Genomic DNA, 19,949 nt, shown 5'->3' with positions numbered 1-19,949 from the left:
ATAATATAAAAGAACAATAATCTCAAGCACAGCAGCAAATCGACAGCAGAAAGACTGAAAAAGAGAATAAGTGGTGATGGAGTGGCCTGGATAAAGTCCAGACTTCAACCTGAGTGAAATGTTGTGCCTTAAGAGAGCTGTACATAACAAATGACTGAGAAGCTCAATGAATTGAAGCAATACTGTAAAGAAAAGTGAGCTTAAAAATTCATCTACAGTTATGCATTTTGGCTTAAATTTGGTGTAATAATTTATGTTTTGTTACCAGCTTATAAGACCTGGTATACACTGGCTATTTTTATTATTTTTTTTATTCGCTGACATGTAAAACCTTAGAATTGGCAGGGGATGTAATTTCTTTTTGTCATGGCTGTACCCGTCAGCTGTGATTGTGTTTTTAAGACGAAAAACCCAAACACTGGCTGTTTTCTTTATGAGCTCCACACGTGTGAGGTTTAAATTAGCAGCTTATACATTCATTTAAGGATCACATTCAGGGGAAGCTAAAATTATTTTCCTAACAGATGGCAGATGTGCCACATTTCTGTTGCTGCTTCAAAGACTACGCTTCCTGTTTATTTGACTTCAGGACAAGAAAACATGTTTTTCAAGGAAGCAACCAGGGAAAGCAGAATGTGACGGTTTGAACTGAGTCCTGTAAAAAGGCCAGATTATCTTTTGAATGCAGTCCCACACAAACCTTTATCTTATAGTTATATACACATGTGTACATTTAAACACTGTCAGTTATGTTTTTAAATGAGCTGCTGATATTTGCCTGAAGTTCTGTGGCTTCCCCAAAGTCTGATTTTATCTGGTGCAAAATGTTGTGCCAGATCACTGCAAACAGCTTTTGCATAATGTATGACGTTGTTTTTGTACAATGCGTAACTTCAGTTGACACAGAAATGGAAGTTTCCATCTGTTTGCTCATAGATGTGCAGAGCGGGGGGTCGGTGCAAAGTTGCAGGTGCACACAGCGAGCCGGAGGTTGTGGTAAAGTGAAGGTTGCACCTCCGCCGTTTCTCAGCACAGAGAGCGAGCTGCAGGCTGCTCTGTGACCACATCCTCTCCTCTGCTGTTGCACTCTCCTCTGCAGGGTTTCATGCCCTGGTTTATCTTTCTCACCCACAGCAGCTTTGACCTTCTTCAGTACACAGATGAAATGCTGATTTCCTGTTATGGGTTAGACTTGTGTTCTTATTTTGCTACAGAGCGTGTTTGAACTAAAGAAAGATATTCTTTGTTTAAGAAAGGAATGCATGTTGTCACACACTGTTTGTGTTTGTGGAAAAGGTGACTCAAAAAGTGAATTGATTTCCAAGAAAAGTAAAGAAAATTACTGGATGAAATTTAAATTTACTAGTAAATTTTACCAGACACTTTTTAGTCATCGGTTTTCTGAATGGAAAATCCTGCTATGAGTAAAATTAACCATCTTAAGAAGTTCTCCTGAGGTGAGATGTTTCAAGATTATGGGGGAGAAAATAGACGACTTCTCAGAAAACAGGCTAGTTGATGAAAAATACATTTTACAGTATCTCTGGAAAAACTTGAGATGTAAAACCAGAGAAAGGCGATGATATTCTTCACAAGTTTGATCAAATGACACATTATTATTCACCTGTCTCATCCTATCTTTTTCAAATTAAGTAATAGTGTTTGATATTATGATATGAAGACTGATTCACAGCTTTAAAAAGTATTTCCAGGGCAAACTACACAAGAACAACACAGCTTTAAAATAATCTAATATACTTTTATTAAGAAGAAAATCAAGTTACACACAGAAAATCACTTTGTATAAGAAATTGACATCAGTCTATTTGAAAGGCAGTTATTAATTATATAAAGACAAATAAGCACATAAAAATCCACAGCAGAACTTGAACAGGCGATTAACAGTGTGCACTTTAACAATAGACTGTTTGTGAACGATATTTACAGAGAGCAAGGTAACTCATGTCCCAGAGTTATTTTTTGAGGCTTCAGCTCAGCTCTCAGTACTTCTGCTTTCCACCAAAACGCTGCAAAACATAGAAAGAACGCAGAGAGTAATAAGTCATTTGTGTTACTGTTATTATTATAGAGAGAGACAATTTTTTTGGACAAGATTTGGACAAACCTGAAGCCTCCACACCAAAAATCCAACGAAAGCTCCATAGGCACAGCTCTTGACAGTAAGCACGCTGTAGACGACCTTGAAATTTTGTGTAGTTGTCAAATACTTCTCTGTAAATAAGAAACATTTAGTGATACAACACAGCTTCTATATTTCCAAGTGATGACAATCATGCTAGAACTGATTCACTGAAGGAATAATCTATAATATTTACCTCTTGATATAGAATTTGTCTCAGCTGTTTGAAAAAAAAGAAGAAATTATTAGTTCACAACAGATGACTGAAATATTAAAAGATTTGCATATAATATGTGCATATAAGAGCAAGACGATTAAGTTCCACAAGAATTTACCCGTAACTCCGTTAGTAACATCTGAATAATCTGTATATACAGTGCCACTGAAGAAATTGACAACGCATTTAAAGGTATTGTCAGGATTTTCCCATTGTTTGGCATAGACTCTCAGCCTGCTGGTGATTTTGTACACGGTCTGGTTGTTGTCATCTTTTCCTTCAAGCGCAGCTTCATCTGTTGCCACACCATCAGGGACATTTTTCCCATTCATTTGCCAATACACTTTGACATGGTCAGGGTAGAAACCAGAGGCCACACAAACGAGGGTCTTCTTCCTTTTTTTGTCTTTGCTGTTTCTGCACTCATGTTCTGAAGGTCTCAGTATTTTTACTTGTGGTGGAGTGATTTTACTGTTTTCTTCTGCAAGGACAAAGGACAAAGAAGAATCACATTAACACACATGACTAAAACTGCCTTTAGATCTACAACAAATGTAAGACACCCAAGTCTCGTGCACATGCCAGGCAAACATTACAATTAATGCACAAAAACATCCAGGAGAACTTTTTTCCCACACATATTAACACAAAGGATTAATTCAGATTACAAAACTCACATTTTCTTTATTACTAAATTATTGTGGTGATCTTACCCAGAACTGTTAGCTTGGTTCCCTCTCCAAAATAAGGAGGATAAGTGCCTGAGCACAATGCCAAGTCACAGCCACAAAAACTCACAAGACTTAGAACACTTGGATTCACCTCAAGCTTATTTTTTCTACAGCATTTGTTAGTTCACATACAAAACGATTACTCTGCCATGTGCAATTTAAATCACTTTTTGATGAAACAAACTGCACTTTTCTGCCAGCTGTTCCATAACACAAATATTCTTCCAGACTTGAGGCCGTTTTTTTTTCCAAATATCACAGTTTTCTGACACATTTTGAGATGTTTACTCATTAAAATGCAATTTAAAGGTTTACAGCATGGATGACGACATCTTTACATCTCTAAAAACAAGTATTTATGCACTATTTTGTCACTTTCTTACCCAGTACTGTGAGTTTGGTGCCACTGCCAAAGTAAGCAGGGTCGTAGTTGTTCACACTGATAAACTGCTGTAGAAAAAACTGCTCTAGAAAGCTGCTGTCTGTCTTTATTCTCTTTTTCAGTGTTAAACAACTTTTACACCCAAACATATAGAAAAGACCTGAGGAAAATCATCTGCTTGTAGCATTATTACGCAAATTTTGACCATGCAAGATAATTAATTTTGGAAATGCACAAATCTAAAATAACAGACATTAAAACCAACTAATTTACAGAAGGATCCCAATGAATATTTCATCAGAAATTATTACGTTAATGTTAATCCATCTTTGCACTCTTACCTAAAACCGTGAGTTTAGTTCCAGCTCCAAAATAAGCTTCTGACTGGAAACTCACAGTATTTCACAGAGCTGATAAGAACTGAGTGTGAGAACAATATTCTGGGCGCAGAGCCAAATGTTTCATAGGCACAGTACTTTTACTGGAGAACACAGATAACACTTTTTTCTCCTGGCACAAGAAAACTTCTACATAAATTACTTTTAAACTTTAACGATTGCCCACTTTTTTCACTACCATAACATAAAGGTAAATAAATAAATGAAACATATACTAAATGTTGTCACTCAACCAACATATAAACACCATGAGAGTAAAGCCCAGCTGATTTTTGTTGGAAGTTTTCTTACCTAAAACAGTGAGTTTAGTTCCAGCTCCAAAGTAAGCCTCGTTGTAGGAGCACAGAGACTTTGTACTGTGACAAAAACCCTTTCTAGTGCCCCTCTTTAACTGTGCCACATGGAAATTATTCCAACTGTCAATTTTTACATGTAAAGACTTTGACTTTAGCTACATGAGTTTTTGGTGTGATTTTAAAGTTTTAGAGGCAGCTCAACAAAATCAGTCCTCAACTTTATTTAGTGAACTTTAAAATGTTTTCTTACCTAAAACAGTTAATTTTGTTCCTCCACCAAAGTGAGCCTCTGAAGCACCAGAGTCACAGTGCACCTGATCACTGCTCAAAACAGCTCAACACATGCTGCTTCTGCTTTGTTTCTTAATTCTTTGCTTGCTTTTAATAAACCAAATGTTGCTTTTCTTTAAGTTAAAAATCCCACATATGCTGCACTGCTCTTTTAAGTTTTTACAAATTTAATATGAAACAAAATGTTTGTTTTTTCAGGCAACACTTATTCTTTAATTGGTTTTTGTTTTGTAACATTTATAAGAATAAATTTTGATTCGTCACTTACCAAGAACAGTTAGTTTTGTTCCCTGCCCGAAATAAGCTTCGTTCTGACACAGCATTTAAACCTCAGAGCAAAAAGCCCTGAGCTGAGACTACAGAGAACTCAAATACAGTTTGTTCAATAATGACTCCAGTTGGGAATTTTAACATCTATTTGGATTCATGTATCCAAGACCTTACTGCAGACATACATATACTCATATATAGTTTTTATTTCTTACCTAAAACAGTTAATTTTGTTCCTCCACCAAAGTAAGCCTCTGAAGCACCACCAGAGTCACAGTGAAGTTAATTAGTGCTCAAAACAGCCCAACATGCTGTTTCTACTTTGCATCTTCATTTTTTGGTCTCTTCATAAAATAATGAAGTTTCCTTTTATTTTTCTTTAAAGTAAAATGTCTAAATGTGCTGCACTCATGTTTTATTGTTGTTGTTGTTTTTACCAGTTTAAATGCCAAACCCCTTACTGAAACACTTTTGTCAGCTTTAACTAGTTTAACTATGTTTATGAAAAGACATTTAGATTTTTCACTTACCAAGAACAGTCAGTTTTGTTCCCTGGCCGAAATAAGCTTCATAATTGGCACAGTGTTTAAGCTTCTGAACAAAAAGCACTGAGCTCAGACTATAACGAGTCCAAGTACAGTAAGTTTGTTACCAAGCTGCTCATGTAAGAAAGTTTTTTATATTAGTTATTCCTCTGGCCCAAATCTTATTACAAATTTTACGTATAATTTTTCTTTCTTACCTAAAACAGTTAATTTTGTTCCTCCACCGAAGAAAGCTTCATAACCACCAGAGGCACAGTGAACTTAATCTGTGCTCAAAACATCACGATGCTTCTTTCACTTTGCTTCTTTAAGCATTTAAGCTACTATTAAGAAAAGAAATCTGAAGCAACAGCTGCCCTTTAACATGTTTTAATTATTTCTGTGTTGAATTCATGTGAGAGAAAAGTTTTACTTACCAAGAACAGTCAGTTTTGTTCCCTGACCGAAATAAGCTTCTCTATTGACACAGCGCTCAGGCTTAATGTCAAAAAGCACTCTAAACATCTGAGCTCCTTAAACTTATTTTTGCAGCTTCACCCTTGAACATCTTCATGCATTTATTTGATTATTCACATGCTTTACTTACCTAATACAGTCAGTTTGGTTCCTTTTCCAAAGTAAGCTTCGCTGTTTGTCACAGTGCAAAATACTCAGCATGAAACTCTTTCTCTACCACACTTCTCTTTGGGAATAATCTTTGCTCATACTTCTGCCAGCACTTTTACTAATCCTCTAAACAAACCAATATTCATCCAACACAATAGAAAAAGTGAAATATTTACCTAAAACTGTCAGTTTGGTTCCTTGGCCAAAGTAAGCAGGATTGCCAGTGTTCACAGTGCAAAATACTCAGCATGAAACCCTTTTTGTTCCAGAATAACCTTTGACAAACGTCTTTGATAATACTTCTGACAACACTAAGGCTCTAATCAAAATTGCATTTATCAAAACACAGAAATAAAGTGAAATATTTACCTAAAACTGTCAGTTTGGTTCCTTGGCCAAAGTAAGCTTCGTTAGCATTGTCACAATGCAAAAACACTCAGCATGAAACTCTTTTTATGCCTGAGGGTTGTGTTTACTTATAATCCTGTCAATACTAAGCCTCTGATGAAAGGTACATTTTTGGAACAGAGCAGTGAAGTGAAATATTTACCTAATACAGTCAGTTTTGTTCCTTTTCCAAAGTAAGCTTCGCTGGTCTGTCACAGTGCAAAAACACTCAGCAAGAAACCAAAATTATCTCTGAGGATTGTCTTTACTAATAATCCTGTCAGTACTAAGCTTCTGAATAAAGGTACATTCATCAGAACACAGAAATAAAATGAAATATTTACCTAGTACAGTCAGTTTTGTTCCTTTTCCAAAGTAAGCTTCGCTGCCCTGACACAATGCAAAAACACTCAGCAAGAAACTGTTTTTGCACAAGAATTATCTCTGAGGATTGTCTTTACTAATAATCCTGTCAGTACTAAGCTTCTGATGAAAGGTACATTCATCAGAACACAGAAATAAAATGAAATATTTACCTAAAACTGTCAGTTTGGTTCCTTGGCCAAAGTAAGCAGGATCAGTGTAGGTCACAGTGCAAAATACTCAGCATGAAACTGTTTTTGTATCCGAATCCTCTCTAAGGATAGTCTTCATGGATACCTCTGTTTATACTATGGTTATAGTTAAAGTCATATTTATCAAAAATTCTAGTAAAATGAAATATTTACCTAAAACTGTCAGCTTGGTTCCTTTGCCAAAGTAAGCAGGTTGGCCGGTGGTCACAGTGCAAAATACTCAGCATGAAACTGTTTTTGTATCAGAATAATCTTTGACAATATTCTTTACTAATACTCCTGTCAATGTTATGGCTCTAAACAAATTTACAGTTCACAAAACACCACAGTAAAGTGGAATATTTACCTAAAACTGTCAGCTTGGTTCCTTTGCCAAAGTAAGCAGGTTGGTTGTTGGTCACAGTGCAAAATACTCAGCATGAAACTGTTTTTGTATCAGAATAATCTTTGACAATATTCTTTACTAATACTCCTGTCAATGTTATGGCTCTAAACAAATTTACAGTTCACAAAACACACCAGTAAAGTGGAATATTTACCTAAAACTGTCAGCTTGGTTCCTTGGCCAAAGTAAGCAGGTTGTGTGTTGGTCACAGTGCAAAATACTCAGCATGAAACTCTTTTTACACCAGAATAACCTTTAGTTAGTATTAATGAACATTTATGTTAACACTGAGGCTGTAGCCAATGTCATATTTGTCAAAAAATGGAAGTAAAGTGGAATATTTACCTAAAACTGTCAGCTTGGTTCCTTGGCCAAAGTAAGCAGGATTATTGTAGGTCACAGTGCTCCGTTTTTAGCTCAATATTTTAGATTTTTATGAGAACAGAATTTTCCTTCACTGTCAAACCAGCATTTACACCAATTTCTGTGTAATAGGATGAATCAAAGTTTTGAGATATCCAACTTACCTAAAACAGTGAGTTTTGTTCCTTTTCCAAAGTAAGCTTCAGCTCCAGAGTCACGCTGTAGGCCTCCTCTGCCAAAAACTCTCAAAACTTTCCAGAAACATCCAGTTTACACATATTCTAATAATCCAGGTGATCTTTAAACACTTTAAACATGGAGGGTGATCTTTACAATGACCAAATTTGTTTTGTGTTTGTTGAGATAACAATACAAACATCCAACGGCTGCAAATATGAATTGCAAGTCTTTAAAAACTTATTTCCCATTAAAATTTCTTCTTAGGAATAGGTTTTCGCTACCAAAGTGTTCCTCCATCCCAGACACCTTCAGATTAGTGATTTTTCCGCTCTAACAACGTTTTAAGTTGCATGTAGCAGTCTTCACAATGCATTTTAATGGGAGGAGGTTTTTGTACGACGGCTCTATGGGATTGTATCACCGTGGCCCCCTGTCCCCACGGTGAAAAAGCATCACACAAAAACCTTGCGTCTTTTTCGTTCTCTCCTCTCTCCTTCCCCCACCCCGCTTCTCCCTATCTCAGCCTCCATCTCTGTCTGCCTGTGAGCGCAGCTGTGCAGGTCGGGCTGACTGACGGCTGAACGCGCTCCAACCTGACTGCTGCTATTTCTGTGACAGCTAAGAAAAGAAGCAGGAAGGGAGGGCAGAAAAAAAACAAAGACTTTTTTATTTGTGTTTGTAGTTGCTCAGAGGAAGTGACATCTCTGGTGGTCACAGCGCTTTATCCAATCAGTTATTGGCAAGCAAGATGAGAAATACTATAAATGGATGCTCACGCATTTTGGTAACTGTAACCTTCAGATAAGACCCCGCATAGAATGCTATAAAAGCATGGTATGCAAAACAACCAAGCACTAAGTATTTGATACCAGTAATACCAGTAAATTAAAATCTCATTGTTTCTGGATGAACTTCTGCTGTCTAGTCGAGTTCATAAGAGTAAATTTGTCACATAAATGATATAGTTTGTATAACTGAAAGGACATTTTGACAAATTATAACATAATATTGGATTGTGTGGATATAGAATCATAGAAATAAAAGAGCAAAGGTTATTATTCTGAAGTGAATTGTAAGATAATAGTTATAGTCAAGAACACAATGAGCCATTTCATAATAATATAAAATTGTATGTAGATACTGATGTAAAAAATATTTATTTGATATATTTTACACAACATAAGTTTGAGCTAACTAAAGTAATCACATACTGAGTAACGTAGTTATGTCCTTAAAACGGTATTTATGTCTAAATATATTTATTTAGTTACATTTGCTCCACTGCAAATTAGCCTGGGCTATACTTACCTTATAATACCTTACATTTCAATTATTCTTATTCAAATTTCTAATTTATTGCTAACTTTTATGATGTATTTTGGAACATTCCAGAACTTAATTATATATTCAAACATCCCATCAGTTCAGTGTGTAAAAGCTGATGTATATTTACATGTTTGACATTTAAGGATGAGTAAATAATTAGCAGCACAAGAATTGTTCTCATGTTTAAACCTAAAATTTCATTAAGAACAGACTTAATAGTGCAAACTATAAGCATTTTATGAGAGCATGTGTACAGTAGCTATAATATTTAGTATAAATTGCACTTTATTTGGATTAATTGTTATCCCGTATAAACCCAGTAGAGGTCAGTGTGTGATAATCTTCTGAACTTGATCCAATCAAACCGAACACACCAAAATAAATAAATGAATGAAGTAGAAACTAAAGCACGTGGATGTTGATAACAAACTGTTTGTGAGGATAATACTGAATGTAGTAAAATATCTTTACTGTACCAACACCTGCTCACTTATCTGAACAGATCAGCGTTGTGGTGATGCAGGGACATGACTGAACTGTGAAATGGCAGTTCTTGTACTTTATGTGTATTTATAAAGGTTATTTATTTGTTTTTTATAAAAATGATTGTATCTGTTCATGTCATATTGGTATTTCCTTTAAATTCATTTTAAGGGACCATCAGAGTTAAACACATAATCATTCCTATTTATCCATCTTCCCCAACTCGTCGTGTTTTTTTCATTGAGGTTGTTGTTTAGCTGCTCAGGCTTCCTGAACCACTGTGCTATACTGGAAGCACAGTAATACAGAGCCGTGTCTCCGGCCCCAACGAGGTGTATCTTCAGGGTGGATTCAAGCACGGAAGGCCGAGACATGGTGTACTGTGAATTTTTAAAAGGAGCTTCAATGTTCCAAGAATCTTTACTAAGAGAATATGTCACTAACTCCAGTTTCCCACTGCTGCTTTGTCTGTACCAGTACATGTAGTAATAGTCACTGTCATCTTGTTTACAATCCAGGGTCACATTTGCGGTTCCTTCATAGCTGAAAATAAACTGAGGCTGATCAATTTTAACACCCCGGGAGAAATCTGGAAACAAAGAGACAAATCAACAAATTAAGTGAAAAAATATGATGGGGAATTACCAGAGATATTACAGTTATCTAATATAAGTATAAATGTTCTTACCAGTGAATATAAAAAGCACAAATGGGAGGAAATTCATTTTTACAGTTATTAAATTATTTCAAATAAAATATATCTTTCTGCATTTGTATTTCTAACAGGCTGAGCAGGCACAGCACTGATGCAACTTATTGAACTGCTGCAGTTAAAGCTTCTGAAACAAGATGTCATCAACCCACAGTTTTTCATACAGACAATCTGAAGGGGTTCATTTTTACAGCAACCATATCCCAGTGGCCACCAAGCCAACTGCAGCTTAATTTAATTTCTTCAGAGTAATGAGACAGTGCTGCTTGCAGGACTCAAGGGGGCAGTTTTTATCACTAACCACTGTATCTGCTAACTACATAGACTGCACTTATGTTAATTCTCTTCCCTTTTTTGTATCCTGTATTGGATAAATTGTGCATCTGCGTACAGAGTGAGGGCAGATGGTGATGCCAAGCTGGGATTTACAAAAAAGCTATTATCTCCAATAACGACTGCATGGTCTAATCGCTTTTGTTGCAAACACACAGAAGTTCTTGTTCAGGGATGTCAAACATGAGGCCCTGATCCCACAATTGTCGTGGTGAAGACTCTGTTATGCTCCATTGGATGGCTTTGAAAAATGTGAAACAATGCTGACAGATTTCTGTCGTTACATTTCATTGATCTGATATCAAAAATAAATCCATGTAAATGTTCTAGAATTTCTACATATTTCTACATACATTTGAAGAGCTGAAGTCTGTTCTATTTTCAAAGGAGCTTGCAAAGAAAAGCATCTGGACTTCTTTAAGTCTGTTCTATTTTAAACTTATGTTTCCACCAGGACAAAGGTGCTCTGACTTTTACAACCAAACAAGCCACAGCCCCTTACTGCTTTATGCCATCTGTGACAGACAGGGTGGTTATGTGTATCAGTGTCTGGTCTGTGTGTATCACTGTGACTGGCAGCACAGTAATAGGTGCTGCTGTCATTGATATGCAGCTCAGTTATTTGTAGAGAGAAGAGGTTTTTGGATGCATCGAGAAATGACTCTAAGCGTCCCACAGGTTTATCATATTCTTTTACAAGGAACTCGATTGGAGCTCCGTGGTGGTTCTGTCTGTACCAGAGCATGGTGTAGCCACTCATGCTGAACCCTGAACCCATTTTGCACTCCAGCATCAATGTTCTCCCTGGGTCAGACGTTTGATCTTCAGACTGAAGAACAACAACAGTCAGACCTAGAAGCCATGGTAGAAAACACAGAGAAAAAAAGTGAATTTACTCAGATTTGTCACTTATTAGGCAGTAAATAAAGTGTGAGTAAATACACAGCCAACACACCCACCAGAGTGAATAAAAAACGAGAGGTAAATAACTGCGACAACCATGTTAGTATTGAGCTGTCTCCAGTGAAATGATGCAGCTGTTGCAACATCACTGTATTCAGTACAAAAGCATCATGAGGTCACACGACCACGTGATTTGGGGGACGTTTCATCTACAATTTTCTTCAATACGACCATTTTGAAAACAATGTTGACATATATTTATTGACATTTAATTGATTGTGTAGGTGTACATATTTAATCCTAACAAACCAAAGGTAATGGAAACAATCATTTTTTAAAAAAGTAATGTAATGTTCAATATTACTGCTTTATATATTGAGAATCTTGTCTTATTACCTCATGAAAGTTTTGCTTAAAAAGTCTTTATTATGTCACCCTTATGATGTTTTGGTTTAGGACTACTTCCACAGTTGAAAAACTCCTTTGCAAACACTTTTTGTCTAAATAATTAGAGTAATAAATCATTCTTTAAAAACAGCTCATTGCATCAAAACCAGTGCGCATCAAGTCTGTCGAGTCTAAGTAGCCAGAAGTTATAAGATCACACGAACTTTAATATATTTTACTGTTTATTAATATTAAAGCAGACATACAAAAAGCAACAACATTGGAACAGAAACAGCTAGATTAGCATTGTTGTACTGTGAAGCACATATTTTATAGAGAAAAAAAATAGAAAAAGTTTTTCACATAAAAAGACTAAAGCTGAAATTAACTTAAATGTAGTTAAACTGGGAAATTTGTTACATATGTATAGGTACATTACACTTCATAAAGAATACATAGATTTGTTATACCCCAATGTTGCCCTGATAAAAAGATGAACAGTTTCAACGTCCAAAAAGAAAAAACATTATGCCACTGTCATTAGTTTTCTATCAGAGGTTTTTAGTATAGCAGGGATATGAAACATGTCACTGTGTGCTGGCAGCACAGAAATACACAGCTGAGTCTGACAGATTAACGTTTTTGATGATCAGAGAGCCTTTCACTGTGTTGTCTCTTTTTATCTGAAACCGGTCTGTGAACTGGCTCTCATAGTTTGGTTTACTCTGGGGTACTGTGTACCCAATGAGGCTCATTGCCTGATCACTCTGCTTGTGCTGGTACCACAGCATTACTTGTAAGCTGTTGCCATCATGACTGCAGTTAATCCTGAGCTCCTCAGTCCCTTTGTTCACAACTTGAGCAGACGACTGTTCAAAGGTAACACTCTCCACTTTTTCTGTGAGAAAAACAAAGTGAGGTGAATTTGAGCATTGCAATTCAACAAAAAAAGACAAAACTGTTAAGCTTACTTGTAAGGACCACGAGTATAAATCCAAATGTGTACAGAGCTGGAGGCATTCTAGAAAGTAAACCTAAATGTAGATATGTGAAATCACACAATAAACTGCTTTCACAGCAAAATTACAAAACTAACATCTCTGCGGTGAAACATTTACATGCCGCTTGTGTCTAACAAACCTATACATGTTATATCCTCTCTCTTCTTTACACCACACCCCTTCATTCCTGCCTCCTTAAAACTGCTCACGTGTCCCTTGATGCACATGTTCCTTCGTGGCCATTGAAAATTATTTACTGATTTTGAAAATAATTTAAAGAATATGAGAAATATCATCCAAAAGGTGCAAATCCAGCTTGTAGTAGCAAATAATTAAATGGCATAATTTTATTTTATGTCATGAAAACAATACTGAACGTAGTAAAATATCTTTACTGCACCAACACCTGCTCACTTATCTGAACAGATCAGCTTTGTGGTGATGCAGGGACATGACTGAACTTTGCACAGGCAGTTCTTGTACTTTATATGTGTCAGTAAATGTTCTTTATTATTGTTCATAAGATTTCTTTTGGCCTATAATGTCACATTGGTATATTTATGAGATTCATTTTAAGAGGCTATCAGAGTTTCTATTTATCCATCCTCCCATCATGTAGTGATTTTTTTTTTCCCACCAATGTTGTTGTTTAGCTCCTCATTCTTCCTGAACCACTGTGTTCTACTAGAAGCACAGTAGTACAGAGCCGTGTCTTCAGGCTCAACGGGGTATATATACAGAGTGGAGTTAAGCAAGGAAGGCCGAGACATGGTGTACTTCCTTTTTTCAAAAGGAGCTTCAATCTTCGAGCTATTTTGACCGGTAGAATATGTCAATAACTCCAGTTTCCCACCGCTGCTTTGTCTGTACCAGTACAAGTAGTAATGTTGTCTGTCATCTTGTTCACATTTCAGAGTCACAAATGCAGATCCTTTACGACTTGAAATGAATTGAGGCTGGTCAATTTTAACACCCCGGGAGAAATCTGTAAAACAAGAAAACAGAGAAAACAGGCAAAATCAGCAAATTCAGTGAAAAATATAAAGAAGAATTACCAGAGACATTACAGTTATCTAATATAAGTATAAATGCTCTTACCAGTGAATATAAAAAGCACAAACAAGAGGAGATTCATTTTTATAACAAAACATAAAAATTATTTAATTTTCTGCATTTATATTTACAGCAGTCACAGCACTGATGTAACTTATTGAACTGCTGCAGTCAAAGCTTCTGTAACAAGATGTCATCAACCCACAGTTTTCCACAGCTTCCTTTTTACAGCAACAGTCTCCCAGTGGCCACCAAACCAACTGCAGCTTAATTATCCTCTCCCCAGTGTACTGTGACAGTGCTGCTTGCAGGTCTCAAGGGGGCAGTTTATATCACTTTACTGGTAAATGAACTAATGTTGATTTCTGCAAGCCACCTTTCCTGTTTTCATCCTGGTTTTTGATACTTTTATTTATGATCAGTCAGTTTATTGCATGCTCTTTTCATAATTCTATACCCAGTAAAAGCTTCAAACCCAATGTCTTTGTCCCGTATTAAATGAATTATGCACCTCCATACAGAGTGAGGGCAGATTGTGATGCAAAATTTGGATTTATAAACAAATTTATTACCTACAAAAATACTGTGACTGGCAGCACAGTAGTAGGTGCTGCTGTCATTCATATGCAGCTCAGTTATTTGTGGAGAGAAGTTGTTTTTGGATGTATCGATAAATGACTCTAAGTGTCCCAACGGTTTCTCGTATTCCCTCATAAGGAACTTGATTGGAGCTCCATGATGGTTCTGTTTGTACCAGAACATGGTGTAGCTGCTCATGCTAAACCCTGAACCCATTTTTGGAAGTTTTTGTGCCTTTGTCATTAGTTTTCTATCAGAGGTTTTTAGTATAGCAGGGATATGAAACACGTCACCGTGTGCTGGCAGCACAGAAATACACAGCTGAGTCTGACAGATTAAGGCTTTTGATGATCAGAGAGCCTTTCACTGTGTTGTCTCTTTTTATCTCAAACCGGTCTGTGAACTGGCTCTCATAGTTTGGTTTACTCTGGGGTACTGTGTACCCAATGAGGCTCATTGCCTGATCACTCTGCTTGTGCTGGTACCACAGCATTACTTGTAAGTTGCTGTCATCATGACTGCAGTTAATCCTGAGCTCCTCAGTCCCTTTGTTCACAACTTGAGCAGACGACTGTTCAAAGGTAACACTCTCCACTTTTCCTGTGAGAAAAACAAAGGTGACGTGAGGTGAATTTGAGCATTGCAATTCAACAAAAAAAGACAAAACTGTTAAGCTTACTTGTAAGGACCACGAGTATAAATCCAAATGTGTACAGAGCTGGAGGCATTCTAGAAAGTAAACCTAAATGTAGATATGTGAAATCACACAATAAACTGCTTTCACAGCAAAATTACAAAACTAACATCTCGGAGGTGAAACATTTACATGCCGCTCGTGTCTAACAAACCTATACATGTTATATCCTCTCTCTTCTTTACACCACACCCCTTCATTCCTGCCTCCTTAAAACTGCTCACGTGTCCCTTGATGCACATGTTCCTTCGTGGCCGTTGAAAATTATTTACTGATTTTGAAAATAATTTAAAGAATATGAGAAATATCATCCAAAAGGTGCAAATCCAGCTTGTAGTAGCAAATAATTAAATGGCATAATTTTATTTTATGTCATGAAAACAATACTGAACGTAGTAAAATATCTTTACTGCACCAACACCTGCTCACTTATCTGAACAGATCAGCTTTGTGGTGATGCAGAGACATGACTGAACTTTGCACAGGCAGTTCTTGTACTTTATATGTGTCAGTAAATGTTCTTTATTATTGTTCATAAGATTTCTTTTGGCCTATAATGTCACATTGGTATATCTCTGAAATTTATTTTAAGAGGCTATCAGAGTTACAGATACAAGCCTTTCTATTTATCCATCCTCCCATCATGTAGCGATTTTTTTCACAGAGGTTGTTGTTTAGCTGCTCAGGCTTCCTGAACCACTGTGTTCTACTAGAAGCACAGTAGTACAGAGCCGTGTCTTCAGGCTCAACAAGGTGTAGCTGCAGAGTGGAGTTAAGTACAGAACGCCGAGACATGGTGTACTTCATTTTTTCAAAAGGCGCTTCAATGAACGAGTTATCTTGACCAGTAGAATATGCCACTAACTCCAGTTTCCCACTGCTGCTTTGTTTGTACCAGTACAAGTAGTAATGTTGTCTGTCATCTTGTTCACATTTCAGAGTCACAAATGCAGATCCTTTACTGCTTGAAATGAATTGAGGCTGGTCAATTTTAACACCCCGGGAGAAATCTGTAAAACAAGAAAACAGAGAAAACAGGCAAAATCAGCAAATTCAGTGAAAAATATAAAGAAGAATTACCAGAGACATTACAGTTATCTAATATAAGTATAAATGCTCTTACCAGTGAATATAAAAAGCACAAACAAGAGGAGATTCATTTTTATAACAAAACATAAAAATTATTAATTTTCTGCATTTATATTTACAGCAGTCACAGCACTGATGTAACTTATTGAACTGCTGCAGTCAAAGCTTCTGTAACAAGATGTCATCAGCCCACAGTTTTCCACAGCTTCCTTTTTACAGCAACAGTCTCCCAGTGGCCACCAAACCAACTGCAGCTTAATTATCCTCTCCCCAGTGTACTGTGACAGTGCTGCTTGCAGGTCTCAAGGGGGCAGTTTATATCACTTTACTGGTAAATGAACTAATGTTGATTTCTGCAAGCCACCTTTCCTGTTTTCATCCTGGTTTTTGATACTTTTATTTATGATCAGTCAGTTTATTGCATGCTCTTTTCATAATTTTATACCCAGTAAAAGCTTCGAACTCACCGTTTTTGTCCCATATTGAATTAATTATGCACCTCCATACAGAGTGAGGGCAGATTGTGATGCAAAATTTGGATTTATAAACAAAGTTATTACCTACAAAAATACTGCGTGGCTTAATCTCTTTTGGTGTACACCAGAAGCACATGACTTTTATCTGCTTCTGTACACTTATTATTTGTGTAAGACAAATTTGATATTAGTTATTAGCATTATTCTGATATTAAAAATAAATTAATTGTACCAGCATGTCTGCCTAATTCTACATAGACCTGAAGATCAGAAGATGTTCTGTCTTATATTTCCACCAGGACATTTACAACCAAACAAGCCACAGCTCCTTCCTGCTTTACGCCATCTGTGACAAACACGCTGGTTATGTGTATGAGTGTCTGGTCTGTGTGTATCACTGTGACTGGCAGCACAGTAGTAGGTGCTGCTGTCATTCATATGCAGCTCAGTTATTTGTAGAGAGAAGTTGTTTTTGGATGTATCGATAAATGACTCTAAGCGTCCCACAGGTTTCTCGTATTCTTTTACAAGGAACTCGATTGGAGCTCTGTGGTGGTTCTGTCTGTACCAGAACATGGTGTAGCTGCCCATGCTGAACCCTGGACCCATTTTGCACTCCAGCAACACTTTTCTCCCTGGGTCAGATATTTGATCTCCAGACTGAAGAACAACAACAGTCAGACCTAGAAGCCATGGTAGAGAACAAGTAGGAAACTAAATTTAATGTAGAGTCAAGTAGGTATTAAGTAATAAATAAGGCTTGAGTAAATACACAGCACTCACCAGAGTGAATAATAAATGATAGGTACAGGTAAATAACTGCCACCTCCATGTTAGCAATGAACTGTCTTCAGTGTAATGATGCAGCTGCTGAAAAGTGGCAGAGATGGGGAGGAGGTGTGTTGCATGAAAGACACTTTTTTAGGGAGAATGATGAAGAGCTCATATTTAAAACTTGAGAAGACTCATTGGCTCAAAGAAGGCAGGCGAGAAGATGATTGGACTAGAGTAATGATGTCAGTATTGACAGTGACAATGTGAGAAACTGGTAATCATGCAAAGAACAGAAAAACAGCCAAACACGCTGAAGGAAATTGCCTTCCCGGGTTTCCTCCGTGGCGTGAGCGATAAGCAGAGTTCTGTCCTTTCCTTCTAAGATTCCTAATTATTTAAAGTAACACTCAGGTATGCCATTCAGCTGGGTTAGTTACGACGTCGGGAGCAGCTTGGGAGAACAAGGAAACACAGACTGCTTCAGGTTGTCTTCCCAAATCGACTCAAAGGTTTATTTGATACACAGCAGTTTATATAGATGAAAAAAGGTTCGTGTGTCAGCTTTCCCAGTTCAAACCGGTACAGACCAAATAAGGAAACGTCTTCCTGCCTTCTGAGCAAAGTATCCCTTGTGTAGTTTATCAGTTCAGCTACAATTTATGATCATCCCAGCAAAATACACTCCTAGACATAAAATACAGAGTTCTTTCATTAGTGAATTCTGAAACAAACCACCTAGCCTTTAACGAGCCTTTTCCAGGAGATAAAGAAAAAGGGAGGATGGGAGTAAGGAAGTGGTCTCATCTCTGTGGTGTTTTCGACCTTGAGGTACCAGCTTGTGAGTCCTACACATTAATTCTTGGGTCACATAGAAAGAGAAAAACAACTAGTATATGGGCCTTATTGAGTAACAGTTTTCCTGTATAAAACAATATCCTGTAAATGCTTACCGTGGTATCAAAATACCTAACAGTTCCCCTCTTTTATTATTTTTTAAAAATAATAACTCAAATAGAAAGGAAAAATCACAAATGTAATAACATAATATAAAAAGCAAATCATAAAATGTAATAGTTCACAACCTAATGTTCAATATACACATCAGGAACATCATTGGTAACATCTGACACATAATCTGGGTCAATTTGTGCCAATTGTAAATACATTGAAGTAGCTGTACTAGTAGCTATACGGATTATCATTGAACGTACACAGGGTACCACACAACAGACAATAATCATCAAAAACATGCTGCAACGGTTACAAAGGCTACAATTAGTTCCTTCCATCTTCCAAACGTGTCCTGTAGCCACTTATGTAGCCACTGACCGTGACCTGTATTGGCAATTAGTTCTATCTGCAATGCTTCAAGTTTATTCATAGCTTGTGTGAATGAACCGTTAGGAGCGGTATTATTGGGAATGAAAGTACAGCATACATCAACGGTTACTAGACCACAGGTACCGGTCCAATCAACAGGTAAAGCTAATCTAAGGGTATTATTGCACAACCAATAAGCATGTGGGATTGGTCTGGTCAGGCGCGTGACCATGTGTGATTTAACTAACTCCCTCCAGTCAGTATCATTTAAGACACCGTCTGGGGGAACAATGATCGATTCTCTGCTCGAACTTGAACTGTGTGTGTGTTCCTCCAGATATGATACAACTTCAGCCACAGAGACAGCTAGCCATGTCTCATTACAGCGTGCACCTGGGGAGTCAGAGAAGAATGTATAGTTATCCTTTGTATAATCTATGTGTGTGTCTGGGCCAGTTAACTTTAGTCTGCGCAGACATATCATACTAGTATTAAAATGGAGAGGGATCTGTCCTAAGGGCAGTGAGGGCTTTAACCTATTCTTAGGGCGTTTCATTGGGGCGCAGGTCCCTGCGGTGTCATTAGATAACTTCAATAATTCGCCTAATGGAGTCTCAGGGTTAGTTGGTGTGTGTGTGTGTCTAAGTAGGCAGTCGAGAGGGCTCAGAGTCAACTGTAAAGCGTCTTTAAAGAGAGCATTATTTCCGCTGATTTTCTCTAGTCCCTCAGTGAGGGGGAAACCGGATATGGGGTATCCTACTATTACCTGTTCTGGATTAGCCTTTGAACAGACATAACAGTTACTGTTTCCTAAATCACGAGCGGCTGTTCTGGCATTTTCATACCAGGCGTTAGCTCCTGTTCTAGAGGGCGCATAAGATGGCTTATTAGTGGCGTCTATGTTGCTATTTACTGATTTTAGGGAACGTGAGGAGTGCATTAAGTAGGTGTCTTGCAAAATGGAGCATTAGGTATAGTCAGCAAAATATGACCTGCAGAAATGTGAACATGGTTGCAGTTTACAATACAAAATAGCAAAGAGAAATCCTAAGG

General features: G+C 37.2%; 1 gene segment (V, D, J or C); it reads right to left on the bottom strand.

Moving 5' to 3' along the window:
- Nucleotides 1-1,738: 1,738 nt before the first annotated feature.
- LOC146686068 (T-cell receptor beta chain C region-like) lies at nt 1,739-17,649 on the bottom strand. The segment is given in 8 exon segments: nt 1,739-2,027; nt 2,126-2,232; nt 2,337-2,360; nt 2,476-2,838; nt 6,608-6,653; nt 10,592-10,596; nt 17,201-17,485; nt 17,586-17,649. Coding segments are annotated over 8 exon segments (906 nt in total).
- Nucleotides 17,650-19,949: the final 2,300 nt, after the last annotated feature.

This window comes from Copadichromis virginalis, linkage group LG19 (assembly GCF_057382275.1).
Source record: "Copadichromis virginalis isolate Kocher_CV1m ecotype Utaka linkage group LG19, C_Virginalis_male_GT1.1, whole genome shotgun sequence".
NCBI classification, from domain to species: Eukaryota; Metazoa; Chordata; class Actinopteri; order Cichliformes; family Cichlidae; genus Copadichromis; species Copadichromis virginalis.
Note: the sequence above shows the minus strand (reverse complement) of the source record. Positions and strands in the feature narration are given on the sequence as shown.